At 48.2% G+C, this 23,559-nt stretch overlaps 1 protein-coding gene across 1 annotated transcript in view; it reads right to left on the bottom strand.

Annotated features, from left to right (window-relative positions):
- The window catches only part of TAX1BP1 (Tax1 binding protein 1), a 1,378,509-nt gene that overhangs the window by 322,530 nt on the left and 1,032,420 nt on the right, over positions 1-23,559 (bottom strand). Inside the window, exon 15 of the mRNA XM_069648239.1 lies at positions 1,900-2,083. Within this exon, the coding sequence (XP_069504340.1) occupies positions 1,900-2,083 (184 nt within the window). The remainder of the gene's footprint in view (positions 1-1,899; positions 2,084-23,559) is intronic.

The raw sequence follows: 23,559 nt of genomic DNA, 5'->3' as shown, positions 1-23,559 counted from the left end.
AAATTTCCCCCAACTAATGGCAAGGGCCAAACACATGCCTATTCCATTTCGAAGGTAGGGAACTAACGAGTAGGAGGCAACAAAGCTAGGGCGGGCCAAGGTCCAGACACCAGTCTGCTGTGCAAAGGAAAGGGATGAAGTTAGTTTGTACCGAGTGCTCAAAAGAGTGGTGCTGCTTTCGATGAAATAGTAGATAACCATACACAGTCAACTCAATGTTTCAAAATTGTCAACAGCTGCAGCCAGATTGTTGAAAAATGGTTACTCTCTTTTCACTTCGATATGTATGTACCCTCACTGGCTGAAAAAGGGCATGCAGAACATTTTTACTTCACTGCAATTCCTTGACTTCTGCAAATTATTTCCACTTCTTCTAGGTTTCCATGCTGAAATCTGTGTAAAAGGAGATCTTAGTTTGGTTATATTGCATAGCCCCATGTTTCTGTGCTGCAGTTAACAACTTAAACTGGTCTTCATATATGAGAAGCTTAATCATGATCACCTGCAATAGCATCCCGTTCGTGAACAAGGCGCGGGAGAACTGTGTGCTCAGTCAATCTGCAGATCTGGGAGTGCATCTTCTTTCAAATATAGTGCAGTAAGATTACCGATTTCCTTGTTCAGTGCCCACCAAGAGCACTTTGCTCCTCCGAGTTCTGTCTTCTAACTTGCAGAGCCTTGCCTGCGACATCAACACTCTCACCAGCCTACTGATTCTGGGCCATCCGCGCAGTGCACTCATCCAATTTCGAAATACGTTGTTCAAGTCAGAATAACATGCCTCACTCTGTGGGAGCGTCCAAAGAGCAAACACCCTGCTCTGGACTGACGGCAATCCTCCCATTGTGTGGGACAAAGAGCTCAGCTATATGGCTCCTTGGACCTTGAATCAAACCCTGCCTTGTCTTCTTTCCAGCACTAGGCATCCGCCCACATGTGCTGTGCCACCACTCACCGAACACCACAACCGCTCTAAGTTATGCAAGCAGCCTGAGAAGAAACAACAGGCACATGAGCATGGAAACAGAGTTGGCACAACTAAAGTCAGCAAGCACTCTTTAACATGAGGTGAGCCTCCTCCTGGGGGAAAAAGAGGGAAGCCTAGCGCAGCACGACTGCACAGCGAAGCTGGTCACTCATATACACGCCACAGTCTTGCATCACCACGGGCGGCCACCACCCGTCCCCATACGCTGCAACATCGCAGACGTATGCTTTGGGAGGGAAACAAGCGTGCCCCGGCAGCCACTTTGGAGGACGCCCACCTGCACCAGCCCATTTGGCCGAGCCGTCACAGGAACATTGTGTCCCCATGCCTATTGCCAAGCGGCCGAATAGTTGTCCATGCAAAGTTAGCGCCGATGGGGGACAGCAGTCTGGAGCGGCGCCTACCCACCCACACTTGCAGACCATTTGGCTCACCCTCAAAAAGAGTGTAGCAGATCTGGTGGGCTGCCCAGCTCAATACTTGGCACCTCAGAAAGCAAGAATGTGTCTGCAGATCCTGGGGGCCCCCACGGGCACACATCTCTCCTAAGTGCCATGGGGTAGCAAATATAAACAAAGCTTATTGGCGCTGCACAGCGCTCTGTTCAGGCTGATTCTAGTTGGCCATCTAGGCCTCACACCTCCAGTGAAAGTAGATTTAGAGTGTGATAAGCATAGCAAGCCTCTTAATGGACAAGTACATTATTATACACGTGAAAACTACTGCCAAAACCCACACAATTGTACTTTAGATGAAACTTTTTCCAAGTTGGTAGTTCTATACTGCTGGAATCAAACATTTTCCCCTTTATTTTGAGGTTTTGATGGCATTTCCATTTGTTTAATGTATCTGCTGACCAGCAGAAACAGAAAGACAACACAATGACAAATTGGATCAGTCGATATACCTACCTCTGATTTCAGTAGTCACATACGGATTTCCATATTTTAGATTAGGCAGCATATTCGGTACTGGAGCCACTATTCCACTTTCCTCAGAGTATGGGTTGGAAAAGTGTATAGCCTGTGGCGGATCCCGGCAAATCTGACCTTCAGGAACCCATCCATTTTGATTTGCCAATCTCTGTTCAAGTTCCTGATTAAAACAAAAACATATTAAGGCATAGATTAGGCAGTGACAAAAAATAATCTGGACAGATTTCATAAGAAACACTAAGCTACTTTATAAAAGTCCCAAATGCTGAAGTCCTTTTGGAAAACGTTGGGCAACACTTAAGTAATATAACAACATTTACTTACCAAGTGTTATTTAGAAGACAAAACTGAGTGCTGTGAGAAACCCAAGGGTGATCTCACTCATACTCCCCTTGGATCCTCTGCGCAGGTGGCCAGGGAAAGGCCATTGCTCTTAGATCCCGACCCTGGGGGTCAAGAAGCGAGGATCACCTGGGTGGAGAATCCTAGAGGATTGGTGGTGGGGTGCCCGAGATATGGTATCCCTTTTCCAATTGACAACCAACCTATCCCTCCCCCAACCTTTATGGGCTATTATAAGTCGGCACCCTTCATTTTCCCACATGTGACACTTGACAGTACTGGGACTAAGAAGAGGCAACTCAGAGTGATGATGATTGCACCTTTTCACCACTTTGGTAATGGGACGAGGACTATGCCTGCAAAAAGATGTGAGGGTCAGGCATGTCCTTCAATTATGGTCAGGCAGGGCTAATGAAGCATGCACACCTGCAGCCTGTCAAGGGGCTGCAGGTGTATAAGAGACCAGCCCAGCAAGAGAGAGAAGGAGAGCGACAGGGAAAGCAAAAGCGAGACCTGTGTCTGGGAGAATAGCAGGAGACACTTGTGAGGGGGCACCCGTGGTGGGACTGGAGAAAGAAACAGGATGCCGGCTGTTTTCCCAGAAGACTTGTGGGACCCAATCTGAGTGGGCAATGAACTGAATGGTGAAAGATAAGGACAATGTGAAACAGTCCAATGAAGCCACTGCAAATGAACTGGTGAAGTAAGCCAGAACGAGGGTCAGGTTGACCTGGCATTTTGTTAAGACCTTTTGAAAGGCTAAAGCAAGTGTATGTGGCAAAGTTGACGTCTTGGGGAAGGGAACCCTGAGACCTGAGGGATCACACTTGTTGTCTTGGGAACAGAGTCTCCAGGCCCTTTTGTTTTGGATTGTGTTATTTGAAACTTGGGGATTCCCCAAGGATTGGTTCTGAACTTTATCGCCTTACACTGGAAAAAGGTAAACTGACTTTTTCATGGAACTTTCTTATGCTTGGGGAAGGGGAGCTGGAAGAAAGCTGTGAGCTGGACGAAGCTCAGAACCTTGAGCTGAACACTTTCTTTTAACCTTGACATCCCTACACACTTATTAGCTTTACTTGTGAGGGCAAGGATAGGTTTTGACAGACTTTTAAGTTGAACTCTTTGACTCAGACTGTCCTTAATTCATTCAGGTAGGGAAATCCCACCTTGGTATAGGGCAAGTTAGGCCATCAACCATCAAGTTGATAAATAACTTTTGTTTGAACTTTAAGTCGGTTGTCTATGTCTTACTTCATGATGCCTTCACAGTGCAAGCTCTACCTTTCTACATCAACTTTTGAAATCTATTCAGTTATTAAAATGTAGGCTATGTAAAGCTAAGGGTGTTATATCTCATTTTGAACATGATGAAATAAAAATTATTCTAATCAATAAAGACCTTTGGTCTATTTTATCAGCTTTAATATCACGCACAGAGACTGATTATATGCTCTCTCACATACATATTATCCAATGATAATTACTATTCGTTTGGGCATAATTTAACATGCATTTTTACAAACAGCCTGTAGAAATGTACAAAATAACCCCAAAAATGTATTTCTTTTTATACTCTGGAAACAAACAGTTAAATGAAGATTTTTCTTTTCTTTTTACAAGAAAGAAATCATCAGGTTTAAAGGAATGGTTCGCCCAAAAATGTTTATTTCAAAAATAGATAGGCAACATAAAAAAAAAAAATGATTGGCGTTTTTTTTTTTCGAAGTCCCTATGTAAAATTTGAGCAATTCAAGCTCAAAAATTGAAAAAGGAAGCACATGGGCGCATCCATTTTGTGAAATGGCTGCCCGTCTGTGCTGGCTTTTGCGGCACTAAGGAAGGAAAAGCCAGCCAGCTGTAGTAAACAAAAGCTACCACTGGGTGGCTTTTCCTTCATTGGTGCCGGGACTCAGAGGACGCGGACCGGAGACTACAGGCAGAAAAGCTGCAGCTGCATCTCGGTAAGTGCTATTTATTTATTTTTTTAAATAAGCACTAGCTTTTCTTTTTGTAGGAGCCCTAGGAAAACTTAGAAAAAAAAGTTTCCCCCACGGGGAGCCCTAGAGCCCCAAATGGGAAAGCAGATTTAGGCAGAAACACTGCAGCATTTAGCATTTCCCATTTGGGGCTCTCGGGGCCCCCCGTGGGGAGCCCGAGAGCCCCAAATGGGAAATCAGATTTAGGCAGAAACACCACGGCATGTAAACACAACTGCGTTGTGTTTCTGCCTGCCTTGGCTTTCACTTTGGGTCTCCGGTGCTCCCATGGGGGATCCTCTGAGTTGGGCATAGCATCATGTACAGTGTGACAAGGTACCAGGCCCTCTATGCCCAGTCCGGAGTGATCAAGATCTTCAGCATTAAAGGAATCAGCAGGCATGGAGAAAACACATAGCCCAGGAAGCCTCCCCCTATAGGGAACTTCCAGGAACAAAAGATCTCACAATTTGTTTTCAGGCTGTAACCAAACAAGCCCAACTGGGGAAGCACCACACAATGATCTGCTCCATAATCTCCCGATTCATCTACTACTCGTGGGAGAACTATGAGCAAATACTCAGAGGATCTACTGAGTGGTCAGACTGTATACAAGGTGACGCAGTCACTGTCACTTTGTTCTCAATCATCCAAAACCAAAAACTATGGCCTCCCAGCACAGTGTGAGAGATCGCTCATAGCTCATCTTGTTATTGTAGGGCATGGTGATGATGTTATGCTTGAGGACTTGGGCAGTCAAACCTCTGATTGGTGGTAAGAAGGATCGCAATTCCAGACAAACTGCCCTTAATCCTAGCAACTTGATGTGGAAGGACTTCTCCTGGCCTTCCCACCACAGACACAGGCATCATGAAGCAAGACAGACAACAGATTCCAAGTTAAAACAAAAGATCTTTATTAACTCAAATGTCACGATGGTACAAGGCCTAACTTGCCCTATAATATGGTGGGATTTCCCTACATAAACAAACTAAGGATAGTCTGAGTCAGTAAGCTCCACTTAAGTCTGTGTGTACAAAACCTATATATGGGGTACTCGCAGACTGCATCTCACAGAGTAGAGGCAAGAGACAAGGTGCCCACTGTCCCCCATTCTGTTTGCCCTGTTGATGGAGCACATCAGGAAATCAGAGTACTTTAATGGAGTTACGGTAAGCAAGGGGGGGCATATAAAAATTAGCCTCTTTGCGGATGTCATCCTCTCATTAAAAAAAAAACAAATTCCCTTAAGGCAGTCATGGATGAACAGGATCGTTATGGGATGGTGTCTGGGTTCAGGGTTAATGTTATTAAGTCTGAACTTTTGAACACAACAGGCTCTCGCAAAACACCCTCTTGCAAAGTCAGCAACTAGTCCATTTTAGGCATGTGAAGGGGACCCTGCAGTATCTGGGTATCAATATCACTAGGAGAGGTGGGAAGCCAGAAGGATTTAGATCGATGGAGTAATCTTGTAGTTGGGGAGACTAGATGTTATTAGATGTTATTAAAATGAATATCCTCCTGAGAATCCTTTATCTCTTCCAGAACGTACCACTAACAAATGCCGGGGCAGTGGGGGGGGGGTCAGGGGGAGAGGGGTTACAATGTGCTCTGCAGAGGACAATCTCCAAGTTCATTTGGGGGGTGGGGGGAAGAAGGCGCGGTTCGATCATAAAATAATTGTAGCTCCTGAAGACAAGGGGGAGGGGGGGTTTAGACATGTTAAACTATTTAGCAGCACAGGTTCGAGTTCTGGCAGACTGGCTTCAACCCTTAATCAGAAAAGCATTGGTTCTTCATAGAACAAGCCATAGACGGGGAGCACTTATAGAAATAGCCCTGGTTGCCGATAACTCAAAGGGCCAAGCCAGTGTACCTAAATGGGATCTCTAGAGGCATGATGGAAGCATGGGTCATGTTCTCCAAAAGGAGTAGTCAAATAACATCCCCCCTCTACCTGAACACCCATTCATGGGAATAAAGATTTTACGCCCGCCCTCAGGGATAGGGGGTTTGACAAGTGGGAGGTGGGGGGTTGTAGAAGATAGGTGACATGACAAGGGAAGAGCATTAAATCATTTATGGACTGTAAGGTCTCCTTTGGGATACGGGAGGGGGAAATATTCTGCCACCACCAGCTGCGACATTGGCTTCAACACCCGACTACTAAGGCAGGGGCAACACACCCCCTCCCCCGCCTACTCCCGCCTCAGCCCTGGAGAGAACTCTTTTGGAAGCACACGAGATGAAAGGGCTTATAGTGAAACTGGTGGGGTAACTGCCCAACCCCTGGCCCGATGAGGCGTGGCCATTCAAGCCCCAGTGGGAAACAAAATTGGGAGGACCCTTACGTCTGAAGAGTGGGAAGTGGTGTACCTGATTACATGGAAAGGGTCCATCTGCACACAGCGAGTATTGCAGCTCAGGGTTCTCCAGAGATGGTATCTTACCTCAATGAAAATACAGAAGTTTAAACCGGGAGCTAACAAGTGGTGCTGGAAGGGGTGCAGGCAGGAGGGTCGGGTGGAGAGACAAGGGAGATAAACAACAATAACGGTCCTACTAGGCCTTGTGACATTCGATGGTGCAAGTGCAGTAACAGGAAGTGCAGGGCTGGGGTAAGTGACGGTAAAGGAAGAAGGCATAAAATGCAACAGGGGGGAGGGGAAGAAGGAAGAAAGGCCGCAGGGGCTAGGCAAGGGCTGGGGGAATACCAGAGGTGTGTGGGGGGAGGGGGATAAGTGCCAGGGCGTGATCACCAGCTAAGTGTGAAGGCAGGGGGTGGACCAGACTCGGGAGGGGTGCCCAACCCACCAGGCTAGTCCGGGAAGGAGGCCCGAAAGGGCAGTGCTGAATTGGGGAGGTGCTGGTAACGACTGATCAAGGAGGGCCTGGTGCCCTTTAAGACTCATAGGGGACCAGGCCGACCAGATGGGAGCATTAGGAAAGGAGGCAGAGAGGGAAGGAAGTACAGAAGAGCAGGGCCTTGAAAAGGAGGTCCGACTCAAGTCTGAGAGGAGCAGCAAGGCCCATCCAGAGGGAGGCAGCTGCCAAAGAGAGAGAGAGATCTTCAACTCTCTGCTTGGAAAAACATCTGATGTGTAGAAAGTTGAATTTAGATGACTGAAGGGCTCTAGCACAGAGGTAATTAAGGAGAGAGAATTGGATTTAGTGGGCCCCAGCACCCAGAAAGCCTTGTGGATGATGCAGAGGGTCTTGAATTTGATCCTTGCAGCCACCGGGAGGCCAGTGGGGAGATTTTAGGGCTGGAGAGATGTGGTCCTTGAGCTTGAGGCCAAGGATATGTCTCTCAGTCCGATTCTGGATTAGTTGAAGGGGGCGAAGAGAGAAAAAAGACAGATTGAGCAAGAGGCTTTTGCAGTAGTTCATCCTAGAGAGAACCAGAGCTCTGGAGATATTGAGTTTCTGAGGAAATGTAAGAAAGGGGAGAATGCCTCCGAGGAGGTGAAGCTGAAAATGGGTCTTCTTGGCAAGGTATGTGATGTGAGGGGAGAAGGAGAGAGAGGAGTCAAAGATGACACCAAGGTTTTTAGCCTTACAAGATGGTGAGGGGAGGGGACTCAAGGAGAGTGGCCAGAGAGTGGGAGGGCAGCAGAGAGCATGATTCCCAATGAGAAGGATGTTACTGGCCTTAAAATGGAGATCATTAGCTGTGCACCAGAGGAGGGAAACTTGAAAGAGAACTGTGTGTCATCAGCATAACACTGGAAATGAGGAGAGAAGGAGGAGATCAAGTGGGCCAGAGGGGCAAGTTAGATGTTGAACAGCCACAGTGAAAGGATAGAGCCCTGAGGGATTCCGCCGGTAGAGAGTGTGGTGGAGGAGAGGAAAGGGCCCAGTTGCACCTGGGAAGGTCGATTAGATAGGAAGGATGTCAACCAATCCAGGGCCAGGCCCGTAATACCAATGGAATCAGAGAGTCACATTGTGAGGATGGAATGATTGACCAAGCAGAGGACAAATCAGGGAGGATGAGAAGAGTTGGAATCAACATTAAGAGAGCAGGTCTTCACGGTTATTCAGGAGAGCAGTGTCCGTGTCTCTGGATGCTCTGAAGCCATGCTGGTGGTCATGGAGATAGCCAACAGATTCAGTATGGTGTGTCTGTAGGGAGATGACCAGCAACTTCTCCACAAGTTTCCCCAGGAAGGGGGTGGTGGAAATAGGGTGATAGTTAGCGGGGCAGGAGAGGTCAGTATACAGCTTTTTTAGTAGAGGGTGCACAAGGGAGTGCTTCAGGGATAGTGTGAAGGAACCAGTGGCAAAGGAGTGATTGCAGAAATCAGCCAAGGCAGGAGCAAGAGAGATGTTCTCCTTGATGGATCTGGAAGAGCAGGGGAAGCACCTGTTTGGAGGAGACTTTCATAGAGCAGACAGCTTTAGAGACCTCATCCGGTGCTATGGGCGAGAAGGAGGAGAGTGTGGAGGAGGAGCTGGAGGAGGAGGAGTGTCAGGAGTAGGGTTGGCCTAAGGCCAGGTACTATTGGAGTTGTGGGGCCAGGGACCTTGAAGAAGCCCATTTCCAGAAGGGTACTGTACTTTAAAGGGCTGCTATGCCCTTTCTGCAGACAAAATGCGGCTGCAAACTACAAATCCCAGCGTTTGACTCGCCAGGACTACAATCCCCAGCATGCTTCGCGGGTTCGGGAGCCAATGGGAAGCCGCGCTGGGTGTGGCTCGCGAATGCCCATGCGCAAGCCCTGAGGCACGGGGCTTGTGCTCGAGACGCCGAGGAGAGAGGACGTAAGCCCAACAGCTCCCCGGAATCCATACGCGAGAGGCCTAGAGCCACAGGAACAACGATCCGGCCCCTCGCTGACACAAGATAAGTGCCGCTCAGCCCAGGCAGAGTCTGGGATCCTTGGGGAAGCGCAGGGGGCATATCCCGACCCCTCCCAGAGCCCCTGCGCATCACGTAAAAGCTAAGTGGGCGGATATTTGCTAAGTGAAGGAAGGAAGTGTGCATGGGTTCACGTGCATTCGTCTCATGGGAAAACGCCGGAAGGGCGCGTGAGATGAAGGAGCACTAGCTTGGGGAACCCGGTCTGAGGAAAGGCCGCGTTTTGACACCCGGTCTGAGGGAAGACCGTGTTTAGGGGCAAATTGTAAACTTGGGGCTAGATAAGCCAAGTGCGGCAGCACACCCTAAGATTCGTGGAATATTTATAATAAAACGCTTAAGGCGTGTTGAGAGAGTTTGTGAGAGAGTGTGAGACCAGCAGAACGTAAGACATACGCTAATGCTTGTCCTTTGTTTTCTTTTAGTTTGAACCTGATTCGAACCTGAATGTCGGACTGCAAGGACGTGGCACAGGACTTGACAGCCTTTGCAGGACAGGACTTCGAAGACCAAGCAAAAGCTAAGTGTGCTAGTGCATGCGACTGTGTTCATGAAAATGTAAATGGGCTAATGTCAACAATTGTTTGTTGCTAATACTGGTATGCTGCTGTAGTGCTCAAAGGAGCACCTTCATGTTTGTTCTAAGGGTGAGGTGACGGCGACAACACCTTTACATGTAAAGGTGTTACGGCAGTTCCATCAGCCAGTTTGAGGAAAGTGTGCAGACATCGTTTACCCTAAAATCCCCAGTCCCATCCATAACCTCTTCCCAACCCTCAATCCGGTTATCCTAAAATCCCTCTACCTATCCACTCATCGAGATCCTAACCCTCCTTCCCCGCTCTGGTTAAAGAGGTCTGTGTAAGCTCTGTCTTGCAGGCACTGAAACCATTGAGGGGGTGGTTGGTACTGGGTCGCTCCTGCACCTAGGACCTGAGCATCTCTGACAAGGAGAGGGGGCCCAAGGAGGCCAGAGAGCAGGTGGGGGAATATGGAGGGGTGTAGAGGAGAGTGAGAACAGGATGGCCCGGGTTTTGGTTGTGAAATGGGAGGCTAATGCAGTAGAGAGAGCCTGGATGGAAGAGGAGAAGTCAAGACTGCATTAGGATTGGCGAATACCTTGCAGATTTTGAACCAGTTCAGCGATATTGTTGGTGTTTGCAGAGATGCAGGCTTGGATGTGGGCCCTTTTCTTGGAGCAAATGGAGAGACGGTTTTGCCTTTGAAGCAGGCAACATGCCAGTTTGTCAGTTTGTCATTACCGTTCAGCAACTCTGCACTTACGTTTAAGAGAGGCTAGGTCAGAATCATACCAGCTGTTGCGCTTGAAGGTAGGCTTCATATGGATCCTCATGGCGGGGGCAAGGGTGTTGGAGATGGAGAGGTGAAGGTTAGTTAGGGCTGTGTTAGTGGGAGTCAACAGAAGGGGTCGGAGGGGGGAGGAAAGTGGCGGCAAAAGCATCAGCTGACACTCACTTCGTTGGTCAAACGATAGAGGAGGAGACTGGCAGTGCCGGCCGAGGCTTAGCCGGGGAGCTCCAGCAGAGAGGGGAGCATGGTCAGACCAGGAGAGAAGTGTCGTGGAAGGGTTACGGAAGACTGCAGAGATTAGCGCATCTAAGGTGTGTCCAGCGGAGTGGGCCAGACCAAAAGGAAGGATGGTGAGGGAAAGAGTCACTGAGGTCTCGGAAGAGTACAGTGGCCGCATCAGAAGAGCCAAGATGAATGTTGAAGTCCCCAAGGAGAAGCTTGCAGGTAGAGGTCAAGAGAGATGAGATGAGATGAGGTTAGCCCATTCAGAAAGGAAGATGGAGACTGGGCCAGGAGGCCTGTAGATGGTGGTGAGAGTAAGCAAGAGGGTAGGAGAGAAACCAAGCCTGCAGACGAGGCATTCAAAGGAAGAACAGAGTTGAGTGGGTATAATAGTAGCAGGGACCCATTCTGGGAATATCAGGGCAAATCCACCTTCAGACAGGTTGGGCCTGGGCTTGGACAGGATTTTGCAACCCTCAGGAAGAAGAGTGTCAAGAGCAGTGACAGAGCTGGCATTGAACCACATCTTAGTGAGGGCGAGAACCTCAAGGTCAAAGCCTTCAAGAAGGAGACAGATATCAGAGGAGTATTTAACAGCAGAACAAACATTGAGAGTAGCTATGTGAAACTGGTTGCCACCTTTTAAAGTTTTCCGGCGAGGGATACAGGGATGTGGTACACCCGTCGGCGGTGGCAACAGGATCAGAGAGGTGGTAGAAAGAGGAATGGCAGGAGAAGGAACGAAGTTGATGAGAGCTGGAAGATGCCTATCAAGGAGGAAGAGGAGGAGGAGGTGGTTGGGCTGCGAGCCCTGGCCATGACAGTGCCATTCTGATAGACAATGATACACCTAGAGGATGAGAAGTGTGCCAAGAGTACTTCCCATCTCCCATTAACTGGCAAAGAAGAGAAAGGGGAGAGGATAGAGCCCATATGGGGAATCCATAGGTCAGGGGAGCAGGCGATAACCTGACGTAAGCGTCAGCGATGGGCAGGCCTGTGTTGGAAACCAGGAGCGCTTTCTTAAACCCTTTCCTTCCTGGCTTCGTGAGAGGTAGGAGAGGTGATAAAGAAGCAGTAAGAATAAATAGGGGAGATGGAGAGCCCAATGGAGGCAGGGGGAGAGAAACAGACAGAGGGACTGCACAAGGAACTCACCAGGAGGCCTACTAGCAAGGCAGGCGAAGACTAATCAGATGCACGTCACACAGGTATCGGAGCAGGGGGGTTGCAAGAGATTGCAGTCCAGGGTGGGAGCCGGAGCGGAGTTTGTGGCTGTCAAGTCTCTGAGGCGGCGTATGATGACAGGTTGACCCAGGAGATTGTGTCACAGGGCCGTAATGCAGACCTCAGTCCATTGTCCGCAAGGGGCACGCACAGAGCAGGTGAACTCCACGGGGAGCAGACCCTCAGCATGGCAAGGAGAGTCACCATGACAAGCACTTACCCTGTTCCGCAGACCACTGCAGAGCAATCCCCCTCACCTACTGCCTCACCAGGGGTAACACATCTCAGGGCTGGGTGGGGGGGATACACAAACCTCAGCTCCTTGGGGCTCCCACTCAGCCCGTTAGCAGATCACTCACTCAGGCTCTTCAGAAGAAAAGAGAACATGGAATCCACCACAGGACAAGTGATTATATACTTGGCTGATGGCAAAGGGATTGCAGGCTCACAATAGAAAGTGTGCAGGGGGGCGCTCGCCATCCGGGACGGGTCGTCATGTCACTGTGTAGCTGGTGCATCCGCCATGTTGGAGGGCGCTCGGCAGAAACTTATCAGATGCCCTTTCATAGTCTGCCACCGGGAGGTTCTGACACCGGCTCAACGAGTTTGGGTCAAGCTGGTAACGTATAGGGGGTTAAGGGCCCGTACAGCGGGCTCAGGCTGCAGAGCTCGCCACAGCAACCACCTCGGTCCTCAGCTACTTATGGAGTCACATTTACATTCGGATTGCTAACAGCAGAGTCTTGCCGAATCTGTAGCTCCCTGCCTCCTATGTAGAGGCGTGGCTCTGAAATTCGGATGACACAGGATTACCGAGCCGGGAGCTACAGTGCTGCGGCCTACATCCTGATGATTCCTCTGCCAGCCGACTCCCAGTCTGCAATCCGGATATCGATCTGGTGCAGCGTTTCCTCAGGCAGTGACACCAATATTCACAAGAAACTCCAGGCACCTTTCTGGTTTGTCCCGCAGTGATCAGGCATTGTACTGGTTCCCTCCGTCCCCGCTGGTCTCCCAACGGAGTCTGCCTTTCGCCAGTGATTTCCACCTCACTGCGCCTCCCAGAGCCTCCACGCCAGAAGCGTTGACACAGCCTTACTCCTCCGAGGTTTCCCAACTATTTGTGGCCAATGTCAGGATGATCTACCGGATTTATCAGAGCCGCAAAGGAGCTCAGGTAAGAGCAGCCATCTTGCTTAGTCGCCTTTGCCCGTGTTTGGACATAGTTTGCTATAGGCCTAGAACGTTGCGGGTATGGTTTCGGGATGAGGACTTGGGTCAGGAGTGACCGAACGCTGCATATGGAACATGCAATTGGACACACTGTGAGGAGGACTGTATCTGTTCTCACCGGCACTGAAGGGGGAGATGGTAAGGGGGGTTTGGAGGAATACTGATTTTGCTGTGGTTATGGTACCATATTGTTTTTCAAATATAAAACTCAATAAAGATATTGTTAAAAAAAAGAAAAGCTTGAAGCCAGCTTAGGGTCAATCCTTTGTGACCGCTACACTGTCTTGGAACGGTTAAGGGCTGGGAACTCAAGCAACACCTTGAGAGTGGAGGAACATAGCCTTGAGGTTAGTTTCTTTTTACAAAAGACAAGTGAAGTGAAATAGACAGAGGCTGAAGCTCAGAAATACCACTTCCCAATCTAAGGGCACTAGTAAAGCACATTCCAGAACCAGAATCAGAGACACAATAGACAAGAATGCCAAGGCTCAAAAAGTGTCAACTTCAGGAAAGAAAATATAAAAATCAGGTGCCACTGAGTAGTCTCAAAATGGAGATGGTGATAAATGTCCTGACCCTTCAGAAACTGAATAACACCAGGAACAACAAAATACGACCCTTTCCCAGGGATCCTCTTAAAAGCAGAAGTGGTTCAGGACAACAAACTGAAAGGGCATAGTAACGGCTCGTTGCCCTTGTCGTTTCACCAATCAGAGAAATTATGCCAACCACTTGAATAGATGCACTACAGAACTTCCATCATACCGTCTGAAAAATGTACATTTTTCATCCTTTGAAGACATCCAGGTTCAAATGTCACACAGAGGGATGACGAAAACTCCAGGCTTCCTGCAAGAGGCAGTATGCTCAGAGGATTTTACAGGAGCATGCCATTTCTGCACATCTGAAGTAAACCCAAGTAAACCCACTCTGTTGCCCAGTCTGGGCTGTCTGTAAGCACCAGCAATGACCTGTTCCTAATGTGTGACAAAAAAAAGCCCTATTTTCTAGCCGGATCACCCTCAATTTGAGGAGATTATAAAGACCTCCCAGAGACCGCTCACCGGAAGATCTTACATGGGAGCACCTCAAACCTGCTAATTCTGAGCACCTCAAACTCTGTGCCACACCCTTACCCTAAAGCCCAGCACCAATACAGTTTTCTCTCTCACAGCAACAAGGAACTAAAAAGGTTTAGGGCACAAGTAGGCAGGGGCAGAGAAAATTTGTGGCTGGAGAACAGCCATCTGCGTTGGAGCACAGAGGAAGGACCTCACGGTCACGTGGAGGCAGGGCCACGTTGAGGCATGGTGGGTGGAGAGCCTGAGGAATGCTGCCAGCTCAGGCGAGAGGTGGAGACACCAGTACCCGACCTGCCGGAGGAACCACGACTGTGAGGAAGTCAGACTTGTGGTTCCACTGCACCCAGAAGATACGCCACCATCCCCATGCCGCCTCGCCGCAAGCAGACAGGTGCGCGGCTGGAGATTGGAAGTGGGAGATAGTTTAAACAGAACTATAAGTGACAAACTGAGTAATGGATTTCATTCACCAGAACAAGAGACCTCCATCGAGGAGCAAGGAAAAGTAAGAATATGTATCAGCATGATAGTTTTGGAAAATAATTGGACAATTTTTCCTGGGGGCCCTGAGCCACCTCTTATTCAGGACCATTAACAGAAGTAAACAAATTTTATTTTGACTTTTATTTTGGTAAGTCTGGGGCTGGAGTTAAAAGGAAGAACCAAAGAGAACTGGGTAGGGTCAGAAACCAGCCACTGTGAGACAGGTATGGTATCATGAGATGACAGACAACAGAACTCAAGTAAGAGCTTTATTAACCCTTTAACTGCCATGGGTTTCCCCCCCAGTGCCAAGGCCTTTTTTGGTGATTTTGGTATGTCGCCATTCAATCCCTTGTAACTTTTTTGTTACATGCGATATCTCGGCCAAATGTGGCCCCTTTTTTCCCCCACATGTAGGCAGTCGTAACACCACCAAGGAATCCCAGTTTGCTGTGGGGGGCGGGGGGGACAGGCGGGGGAGAGAAAATAACCAAAAAGGGAGAAATCTTTGGATCTTTTCAGAAAATGCCAATAAAATTATGTACAAAGAAGCCTGTGTTTTTTTTCCTTGTAAGAGCTAGGAACAAATGGTTTGCTGTGTTGATTTTTACCATTTTCCAGGCTTTCAAGAACAGGTTGAGTGGAAAAATATTTTGATATGGTTACCAGCCGTTTTGTGAGAGGTAGGCGATTTGGCCTTTTGTTCCAATAGGACATGCGTGGACGGAATGGAAGAAAAGGGTAAGAAAGCTGAATGAGAGGACAGAAAGGCATACATTTCTGAAGAGTAGACAAAATTGCAGTTTAGGAAGGGGTGATTTGTGCAGGTCAGGCAACAACTATGTAGGGAAAAATTCCATAGTTTGGGGAACTATTGGGAAAAGTACAGAAAAAAAAAGGTATGTGGTTGGCCTGGTAAGGCAATGGCTTCTGTGAATATTGAGAGAAGCAATGCTCCGCTACATTCCCCCCCCCCCCCCCCCCCCGACTCCGCCAGTTAGGAAATCACACATTATTTGTAATGTTTCACAAAACAAGCAATACCAAAAGCCAAAAACTGAGCCATGGTGCACAGGTTTTTTTTATGCTTAGAGCCTGTGTAAGTAAACAAAACAATTGTGGTGAGGAAGGGCACGCATATATTTTTTGAAAGAGCACAGGCAGACCGTTTGAAGGGTAGGTGACTTGTGCAGGTTACAAAAGCATATAGTGCCTAAAGCAGCGACTAAATTTAGGTCACATTTGGGAAATGAAAGGGTTGTGTGACAAAGTGCAGCAGCAAATGGTCGAAAACGTTATGAAAACCATGCGAACACAAAAAATGTCTTACCTTCCCGCATTCCCACAGGTGTCCCGACAAAAACGGTACCTCACATGTGTGGGTGCACTTACCTGGGTGCAAAGGCAAAAGGCTAAACCAGTGGTACCCCAAGTCTTTTGGCGGAGCAGATGGTGAGGAATTTTGCTCTTGTGGACAACCTACGGATTTGAGCCTGGGGAAGACACCCGTGGGAATCCAGAGGTTTGACTTGCGGAAATCGCCCCACAATTTATTACCCACAAGCCCGGGCAAAATCTTAAATTTGGCGACATAAAAAATCAAAATGTTCAGATATTTCCCTCTGCCCACCCAAGGAAATACACCATCAACACCACATGTCCTACCTTCCCGCGTTCCCACAGGTGTCCAAACGAAAAAAAGTACCTCACATGTGTGGGTGCACCTACCTGGGTGGAAAAGAAAAAGTGCTGACCGTCCACAAGTTCTACTGAAGTCCCAGGGAGCCCAAGCCAGGTCCCCAGAGGGAGAAGCTGCAACGCAGGCCAGCTAGAGCTCCAGGATAGTCGGGGGTAATGTCCCTGGCCTTGGTGGGCTGTCTCTCATTTGGGGCGACCATCCCCTGATGCAGCAGCAGTTCCATGGAGACCTGCAGGTAAATTCTGTAACGCGTCACAGCCAGACCTCCAGGATGGTCGAAGGTGATGTCCCTGGTCTTGGGCACCCGTCTCTCATGTGGGTCGACCATACCCGAGCCCACCCTGGAGCTCTGGCTGGGCTGCGTTACAGCCTTTCCCTCCGGGGAAGAATGGGGACCCTGCAGGTACTGCCACTGGACGTGGGGACGGTTGACCCACATGGGAGACAGCCACCCAAGGCCAGGGACTTCACTCCCGACAAATCCTGGAGCTCTCGCTTGGCTGCATTACAGAATTTCCCTCAAAGAAGGGGTGGGGATGCTGCCGGGGCTCCCTGGAGCTGCCGCTGTGCTTGTGGATGGTACACCCACATGGGAAACGGATGTCCACGGCCGGGGACATCATCTCCAACCGTCCTGGAGTTCTGGCTGGGCTGCGTTACAGCTTTTCCCTTCTGGGAGGTATTGGCACAGTCCCGGGACTCCATGGTGGGGAAAAGCTAGAACACAGGGCAGCCAGAACGGTAGGAGGTGATGTCCCTGCCCTTGGGCATCCGTTTCCCATGTGGGTGTACCGTCCACAAGCACAGCGGCAGCCCCAGGGAGCCCCGGCAGGGTCCCCTTCCATCCCCAGAGGACAATTCTGTAACGCAGCCCAGCCAGCACTCCAGGATGGTCGGGGGTGATGTACCTGGCCTTGGGCAGCTGTCTCACATGTGGTTTGACCATCACAAAGCCCAGCAGCGGTTCCCGGGAGGCCGGGACATTCCCCGTCCTTTCCCGGCGGGAGATGCTGTAACGCAGCCCAGTCAGAATACCAGGATGGTTGGGGATCATGTACCTTGCCTTGGGCACCCGTCTCCCATGTGGGTTGACCATCCCCAAGTGCAGCGGCAGTCCCACGGAGCCCCGGCAGGGTCTGCCTCCCTTCCCAGAAGTAAATTCTGTAATGCATCCCAGCCAGACCTCCAGGATTATCGAGGGTGATGTCCCTGGCCTTGGGCACCCGTCTCTCATGTGGGTTGACCATCCCCAAGCCCAGCCTGGAGCTCAGGCTGGGCTGCGTCACAGCCTTTCCCTCCGGGAAAGAATGGGCACCCTGCTGGAATTGGGACGGTCGACCCACATGGGAGACAGCCACCCAAGGCCGGGGACATCACCCCAGACAAATCCCGGAGTTCTGGCTCAGCTGCATTACAGAATCTCCCTTGGGGAAGAGATGGGGACCCTGCCGGGGCTCTCTGTTACTGCTGCTGCACTTGGGGATGGTCGCCCCATATGGGAGACAGCCCACCAAGGCCAGGGACATCACCCCAGCCCATCCTGGAGTGCAGGCTGGGCTGCGTTACAGAATTTCCCCCCGAGGAGGGAAGGGGACCCTGCAGGGGCTCCCTGGCGCTGCCGCTGTGCTTGGTGACGGTACACCCACACGGGAAACAGATGCTCACGGCCGGGGACATCACCTCCAACCACCCTGGAGTTCTTGCTGGCCTGCATTACAGCTTTTCCCCAACAGGGAGTCCTGGCAGTGTGCCAATACCTCCCCGAAGGAGAAAATCTGTAACGCAGCCCAGTCAGAACTCCAGAACAGTTGGAGGTGATGTCCTCGGCCTTGCGCACCCATCTTCCATGTGGGTCTACCATCTCCAATCACAGCAGTACTTCCAGGGAGCTCCGGCAGATTCCCCATCTTTTCTCAGAGGGAGAAGCTGTACCGCAGGCCCGCCAGATCTCCAGGATAGTCGGGGGGGGGGGGGGTTATGGCCCCACAGTTGGGCGGCTGTCTCCCATGTGGATTGACCATCCCTAAGTGCAGCGACAGTTCCAGGGAGCCCTGGCAGGGCCCTGTCCTTTCCCAGAGGGAAAAGCTGTGACGCAGGCCAGCCAGAACTCCAGGATGGTCGGAAGGGATGCCTCCGGCCTTGTGCGCCTTGTCTCCCATGTGGGTCGACCATCCCCAGGTCCATTGGCAGTTCCGGGCAGCCCCGGCAGGATCCCCATTCCTCCCGGAGGTGACATCTGTAACGCAGCACAGCCAGAGGTGCAGCCTGGGCTTCCGGACGGTCAACCCACATGGGAGACAGCCGCTCCCAGGGAAACACCAGTGTTATGCTTGCATGCGGGGCAATTTGTGGCCTGACCCTGCAATTGTGGCCCAGACCACCAAAATAGCTCCCCAGATGGCCCAATCCCGCCCACCCCACCAACAATCCAGCCCCAGTCCCACCCACCCCACTGACAATGGTCCCTAACTGTAGAATAATAAAAACAGTACTCGCATAACGTTGCAGCTGCTCGTGCAGAAAAAGCTGTAAATTAAAAAAAAATATTCACTGCCACTTCGAGTATGCGGTTAAAGATTTCCTGCTCGTGCATCAGATTTGGGACGCGTTACATCTTCCGCCCTTTAATTGCTATATGGCGAGTCTACCATTCCTAATGTAGCCTTGTTGACTTCTGTTTTTTTTGGCGACATTATCCTGAGGCTTCCATTTTGTCCTGCCACCTTGCATTGTAACAACTTATCCTTTGCTGCAAGTGTTTTTTCCTGATGCAGACATTGGTTAAGCTACCTTCACATGTCGAAACTGGTTGAGAAATTGGGGATGTGATCGTAGTTTACATCTAATTGATCCACTCCATTAGTAGACCACATATGTTACAATTTTAGTGGTCCTGTACACTCAATGCACTTTACAAAATGAGTTTATTAACTGTGACCAGTAGTAGGTCCTACCACATACTTATTGTATTTGGGTAGAATTTTATAAGTGAACTGTTGGATGAATGGAGCTGAATGTGGATGAATGAGTGAATGATTTATTGTCAATTGTATTAATTGGTATGTTCTTAATGGTTAGTTCTCCTGCAATGTAAATAAGTAAATAAGAATTTAAGTGCTGATTAAGTCATGATTAACTCATCTTTACAAATGTTGTATCAAGTTTAATAACATTCTTTTTGATACTTTGTTTATAAACTAAGCTCCTCTAGACAATTTATTCTGCAGCAATTCACAATAACAAAACCACTGACACATTCCCTTACACTCGGTTTCTCTAATTTGTGTGTCTATTGCTAAAGAACCCAATAGTCGTTGACACTTGTTTCAGCCGGGCTAAAACAAGCCTTAGCGCTACGGCTCTCCGATAGCTCCAGCCTTCTTCAGGATAAAGGTGGGTGCCTCACTTTGCCCCACTCATAACACCCCTTCTGTACTCGTAGCTATCTCAGCTGTTAAACTGTGGGCCCAGGACTCCAGAAATTATGTTCTCATGTTCAGGCGACTGTATCAATTGAAAGAGAATCCATTTGCATACAACAGAGTTGTCTCAATCACCGGTATCTCCTGTAGTCTGACTGTTAATTAACTAATATTACTGCGGAGATCGCAGGTTGAGCGCTTCCCTAATAACATGTCTGCAGGGGAGCGTGGCTGCTGTAAGAGACCAGTTGTTCTTCAAACAAGATTTCATGTAATCATTAAATATGAAATCCTGCGACCATTGCAAAAAGAGCTGTGGGCTATGTACGTGCAGGACTTTCAGTACATAGACATCTTGGAATGTTATAATAGAGTCAAAAGCGGCGAGGTCACTGGTATGACATGTAGTGTGATTAAACTGCTTAATGCAGCGGGACTCATTGAATTACGTATTTAAATAATAGGGAATGGAGGGTTGGAAAAATAATTGCACTTTACTCTAAAGCACAGGCACTTTAAATTCAAGAAGGTTTTGGTGTTTGGATTGCACCTTACTCTATGCAAATTTGAGAAGGATCTGGTTTTTAAAGTAGTGTACAAAAACGCACTTTAGTCATGCACGTGCATTACATGAAAACAGTAGTGGGAAGGGTTAAGACTAATGATTGCATTTTATTTTAGGGATTTGGTTCTACACTCAGGAGGGATCTGTGTGTGTATGTATTTAGCATTTATAGAGCGCATATCAACAAAGGAACCAGGCAAAAATTATATCTGGGTGCAGGTGGAGTAACAGAAAAGACCAAAAAGTCAGCATTAGCTGCACATTTAATTGAAAAGATAAGTTTGTAGTTTTTTCCTGAATTCTAAAAGAGACTCAATTTTCCAGAGATCATAGGGTAGAGAATTCCAAGCTGTTGGCAATCCACAGGAAAAACATCTGTCAATGCAAGTCACAGAACTTGATGAGGGAACCACCAGTAACTGTTGTTGTGATGATCGAAGACAGTGTTCCTGGTGATAAACAGAGATTTTTGAGACAAGATATCTCGGGCAGTCCCGTGGGAGCACTTAAAAATGAAACAAAGGGTCTTAAACAACACCCTCTGTTATATAGGCAACCAGTGAAGATTCCTCCGGATGTATGAGCGGCATGGTAGTGAAAATAATCAGCCTAACGTCTGAATTCTCCGCAACCTGCCATCGCTGGATTTGCTTCTTTCGGATGCCCATTAGAAGGGCGTTACAATAGCCTAGCCTAGAATTACCAGGGCACAGACAACCAAAAGGCGATCTTTAGGTGAAATCAATGGTAGCAAGGGTTTTACCAGTCTAAGTTGGTAATATACAGATTTTACTTTATCGTTAACCTGCAAATTACAGCTTAGGTTTGCCTGCCAAATACATCTGAGGTTCTTTACCTTTGTGGCAAATGATGTAGACTCCTCCAATAGTTCTAGGCAGGGAAAATATGTTAAGGTTTTAGCCAGTTTTTCTTGGGTACAAACCAAATGATCTCCGTTTTATTTGGATTTAGCTGGAGCTTGTTGGCTACCATCCAGCGTTTTATTTTACTGGCACATGCTAATACACTTTGTGTAGCTTCCATAGATTAGATTAGCTGCACATAAATATGCGAGTCATCAACATAGGAATGATATAGTAATCCAAATTCTGAGAAGATATACAGCAGGGGCGAATGTAAATGTTGTTCAACAACGGTGACAATGACGAACACTGGGGCTAAGAAAGCACTGGGGCACTCCATATTTGACTAGAGTCAATTGGAGATAAAGGTACCCAATTTAACTTTCTGAGATCGGTTGTTTAAGAAGGAGGTGAACCATTGCAGTGACTCATTGGAAACTTCTCATAATTCTACTGTATCAAAGGCAGCCTAGAGGTCCAGCATGACTAGCATGTTGATTTCAGTCTCATTGGCCGCCTTCAGGATGTCGTCCCAAACTGTCTCAGTCCCGTGACCTGGTCTATTTCGAGATTGATGTAGATCCAAAATCCCCCGGTCGCGCCTGATTTTGTTGTGGGTTTGTCGATTTTGTATAAAGCCTGATTGATCTGAGTGTATAATCTTGGGGAGTAAGTCTGCCATCCATTTAGCTAACAATTTACTATATATTTTTGGTCCAAATTTATAAGAGCAATTGTGCGGTATGATTCACATCTCCTAGGATCCTTGCCTGGCTTAGGAAACAACACTATCTTTGCTTCCTCCATTGTTGAGGTTATACTGTCAGATTTTATAAATGTGTTGTAGAGATTAACAAGTTCCGTATTAATACTTCTCGGTATGTTTTAAAAAACATCACGGGGAAGCCATCCGGGCCTGGAGATTTGTTAAGAGGCAGAGAGTTTATAACCCTAGCTACCTCTTCTGATGTTATATCTTTTTTGAGAGATAGCCGATCTCACCGATATGCGGGGGATGACGACCTTTTCTAAATACCTCTCCTGCAAATGTTCATCTGGAACATCAGAATAATAGAGATCTGAGTAGAAAGTATGAAACTGTTATATGATTTGTGGGGTTTCTGTTACAGTATTTCCCGCCGGTAGTTGGATCGATTGTATAGTTCTGCAACGCCGTTTATTGATGAAGTTGTCTTGCCAGTAAATGGTCAGACCGATTTGCTATAATATAATCTATCTGGCGTAAGTATAGAAGAGATTTTTCTGCTTTCTTAGCCTGAAATAGATTCAATTTGCCCTTTATGATTCAATACGCCTTCTGGGTGGTGGGGCCTTTATTTGATTTCATTTTTCCCATTATTTGTTGAAGCTCCTGTTCAAGTTCTATTTCCACCACTAGTTTTTGTTTCGCTTCAGGGCCTCCTCTGCAATATAGATTCCTCAAATAGTTGCCTTGAAGGCATCCCAGGTTGTATTTACCGGAAATGTCCTGTGATTGATTAATTTCAAAGAAATCTGCAATTCTTCCATCTATTTGACTTTAATTACTGAGTCCTGTAGTATCTCGGAAGGGAATTTCCATGACCATATCTTCTGCCTAGACCCCATGATATTTAAATCTATACTCAAAGGTGCATGATCTGAAAGTGTGATTGGGTGACACGTGATTTGGGAAACCCTTCGTAGCAATGGTTTAGACACTGGGGCGTAATCAATGCAGGAGAATGACCTATGTACATGTGAGTAATACAATGCCCTTTCAATGCCCCCTTTAATGTTAGCCAAACATCCATCAGTGTTAAACTTGTAAATTTGAGAGCTTTAGCTGGTGATGGTTGCCCTCAACGGGTAAGCCCGCTTCGATCTCAGAGAGGATCCCAAGCCAGATTGAAGTCCCATAATAAAATGATTTCCCTTTCGCTAAAGGTTAGCAATTGAGTGGTGACTGACTTCAAAAACCCCTCTTGACCTGTATTTGGGTCATAGATTGAGGCCACCGTTATTCTAGTATGGTCTATTTCCAAAATCGCAAAAACAGAGTCCTGCTGCATGCATTTTGGTGCGAAGCACTTTGATATGGGGGGCAGAGTTTATTGCTATCAACGCCCCTGTCACCTTCCCCTGGGCATTTGCCTGGAACACTGGGTACCTGTGTAGGCGAAACCCAGATCTATCCCGTGGAGCTAACATGCGTCTCTTGGAGCGCCACCAAATCAGGTTGGTGGCGTCCCAATACAGCCTCCAACTTTCTATGTTTAGCCAGCGCATTCAGCCCTCTAACATTGAGGGTTAAACACTTAATTTGACCCATTTACTCAATGTGCACAATACTCTCCAAGAAATA

Source organism: Ambystoma mexicanum, chromosome 2q (assembly GCF_040938575.1).
Source record: "Ambystoma mexicanum isolate Mex_15411 chromosome 2q, UKY_AmexF1_1, whole genome shotgun sequence".
NCBI classification, from domain to species: Eukaryota; Metazoa; Chordata; class Amphibia; order Caudata; family Ambystomatidae; genus Ambystoma; species Ambystoma mexicanum.
The sequence above is the reverse complement of the archived record's forward strand: the minus strand, read 5'-3'. Positions and strand labels throughout refer to the sequence as shown.